The sequence below is a fragment of the Homalodisca vitripennis genome, chromosome 3 (assembly GCF_021130785.1).
Source record: "Homalodisca vitripennis isolate AUS2020 chromosome 3, UT_GWSS_2.1, whole genome shotgun sequence".
Taxonomy (NCBI): Eukaryota; Metazoa; Arthropoda; class Insecta; order Hemiptera; family Cicadellidae; genus Homalodisca; species Homalodisca vitripennis.
Window position 1 is genome coordinate 151,968,173 of NC_060209.1, and position 2,822 is coordinate 151,970,994.

At 37.7% G+C, this 2,822-nt stretch overlaps 1 protein-coding gene across 1 annotated transcript; it reads left to right on the forward strand.

Annotated features, from left to right (window-relative positions):
• The first annotated feature begins 1,593 nt into the window (after positions 1 to 1,593).
• LOC124357657 lies at positions 1,594 to 2,591 on the forward strand. The gene is made up of 2 exons (XM_046809636.1): positions 1,594 to 2,099; positions 2,381 to 2,591. Exons 1-2 carry the CDS (start codon positions 1,675 to 1,677, stop codon positions 2,526 to 2,528), a joined length of 573 nt encoding a protein of 190 aa, XP_046665592.1. The 5' UTR covers positions 1,594 to 1,674; the 3' UTR covers positions 2,529 to 2,591.
• The last annotated feature ends 231 nt before the right edge of the window (positions 2,592 to 2,822 follow it).

The following is a 2,822-nucleotide window of genomic DNA, read 5'->3' on the forward strand; positions in this document are numbered from 1 at the left end:
TGTTTTAATAACATAGACTACTCTAAACCCCGGCGTTAGTATTGTTCATGAGGAACGGTTTTATTCGCATATTATTATTCTATAATGTTATATAATACGTATGAATCAATATTTATCATATTTAATTCACATTAAAGTATGTGCCACCGGTGGCGCACGTCGTCCCCTGGTGAAGAAAGGTACTTTCTCAGACGACGTGCTACACCGGTGGCGCACTCTATTAGTGACAAAAAATAGTGCGCGTAGAGCTTCTATTGGCAGCCTTAAGAGTGCGACACTTGCCGGAGCTACTTATAGCGCTCTATTAGCAACAATACGAATCAGACCTTCTTTATAAGCCGCCATTACCTGTCTTCTTGTCGTAGAGATTGTTCTGTGTTGCTGTAAGTTCAGTGAGTTCATTTTTATTTTAGAAAATGGATGAATCAGACATCGATGACGCCCTTGATGATGACTTTAGTGATCGTTCTTTGACCGATTTTTCAGTTAGTGGCAGTGAATATATGCCATCAGATGAGGAAAGTGATGTAACAAGTGTGCAGAGGAGTTGAATGAAGAAGATGGCGTTGTTAGTGATTTAGATGAATTGGAATTGATGGAAGTAGATGAGGAATATCAAAGGGTTAGAGAGGAGAGTGGAGACGAAGAAGGCAATAATATTGAAAATGTAAGTGACCCTGTACAAGATGTAGTTTGTAAGGTTCATTGTGAATATGTAGAAAATAAGTTAGAGTGGACAGAACCAAAATTGACATGCAGATCATATCCTTTCACAGGAAATGCAGGCTTAAAAACTGTTGGCCAATTTAATTTAAATGATCCATTTGAAATTTATAAACAGTTCCTAGATGATACATTATTGAATTTGATTGTTTTGGAAACTAACAGGTATGCACATCAGTACCTTGCTTCAAAGCCTGTAAAAAAGCGTTCAGCAATGGCTAGATGGGTTGATTGTACAACTGAAGAGATACACAAATTTTTTGGTGTACTGATGATCATGGGCATATGCCCATTGCCTCAAAGACAAATGTACTGGTCAAACAATCCCATGTACCAAAATAGTGTCATCAAGAAAACTATGAGCAGAGACAGATTTGACTGTCTCCTAAAATGCCTACATTTCCAAAATAATGAGGAACCAGCAACTGAAGAGCCTCGGTTGTGGAAAATAAAGAAACTGCTCAATCATTTAAATGCAAAATTTGAAAGTCTGGTAACACCTGAAGAGTCACTAGTTATTGACGAGTCTATGGTTCCATGGAGAGGGCGTTTGATTTTTAAACAATATTTGCCAAAAAAGGCTCATAAATATGGAGTCAAAATTTACAAGATTTGTACCACTGATGGGTATACTTTAAAAGCAAAAATTTACGCTGGTAAGTCAGACGTAACTGCAAGAGAGGCACATGCAGATAAAATTGTCATGCATTTGATGGAATCATTTCTAAATGAGGGTAGAACACTGTTTGCAGATAACTTTTACAACTCCACAAGGTTGGCCAAACACTCTGCTTGAGAAGAAAACTTATGTTTGTGGCACCCTTCGAAGTGACCGAAAAGGCAATCCAAAAGAAGTCACTAGCAAAAAAATTAGCCAAAGGTGAAGTAATTTGTCAAGAAAGCAGTACAGGAGTAAAAGTACTTAAATGGCATGACAAAAGGCCTGTACTGATGATAACCACTCGCCCTGAAGACGTTTCTACTCTTGTGGCAAGCAAAAAAACAACAAAGAAAGGCGAGGTTGTCATGAAACCATCATGTGTCATGGCGTACAATGCAGCAAAAAAAGGAGTGGACTTTTCAGATCAGATGTCCTCTTATTACACTCCTATCAGAAAGACTCTCATTTGGTACAAAAAAGTTGCACTGGATCTTCTCCTAGGTACTTGTGTAGTGAATGCACTAGTACTACATAACAAGTACTCATTAAACCAAAAAAATTGTTGTATGCTCACTTTCAGAGAAAAAATACTTCGAAATCTCCTTGAAGGAGAAAATGTTGGAGCCCTTGTTCAAACACCCCAAGATGGCAGGCAAGGTACCAAGAAACTAAAACATGTGCTCTCAAAGCGTGAAGGGACTGCAAGAGAAACCAGGTAAAATATTTCATTTTAATTTTATATAAAATTACAATATATCTACACTACGTCTTATAACAACAATAACACTACATACTAGTTTAGATCCAAACTAATGGATCTTAGTTTTCGTCAATTTACCTGCATGTTCATCAATTTAGTTCAATAAATTAGTGATCTGCATTTTTGCTATGAATTTGTAAAGTTTATTTCAACATGGTTTCCCATATATTTGATAAAAATATAATTAAATACGTTTTATGAAAGTACAAACATCCAATTAGATTTATTCCTTACAGAAAACGGTGTGTCAGCTGCTACAGCAAAATGAAGGAAGAAAGGGGGGCCAAAGCAGCAAGGACGTACGCAAAACGTGTTTCAACTTACTGCAAAGGGTGCGATGAGACTCCTACAATGTGCTTAGAGTGTTTTAACTCCAAGCACTAAACTGAACACCATTTGTAATAGGAAAGCTAATGTTTAATTAAAATATCTTGAGTTTCAAATTTATTGCTTTGTATTTTTTTCCACTAAAAAAGGTCTTTATCAAAACCCGACGTGCGCCACCGGTGGAGCACATTGTAAAAGGTTCCATATGTATCGACAAAGTCATCTAAAACAAGTTGTAAAACTACGGCTTGGTTTAAAACCAAACTAAAATGCCGTATAAGAGTGTGCCACGGGTGGCGCACGTCGGGGTTTTGGGGGGATCGGCATGTGCCACCGGTGGCGCACGTCGGG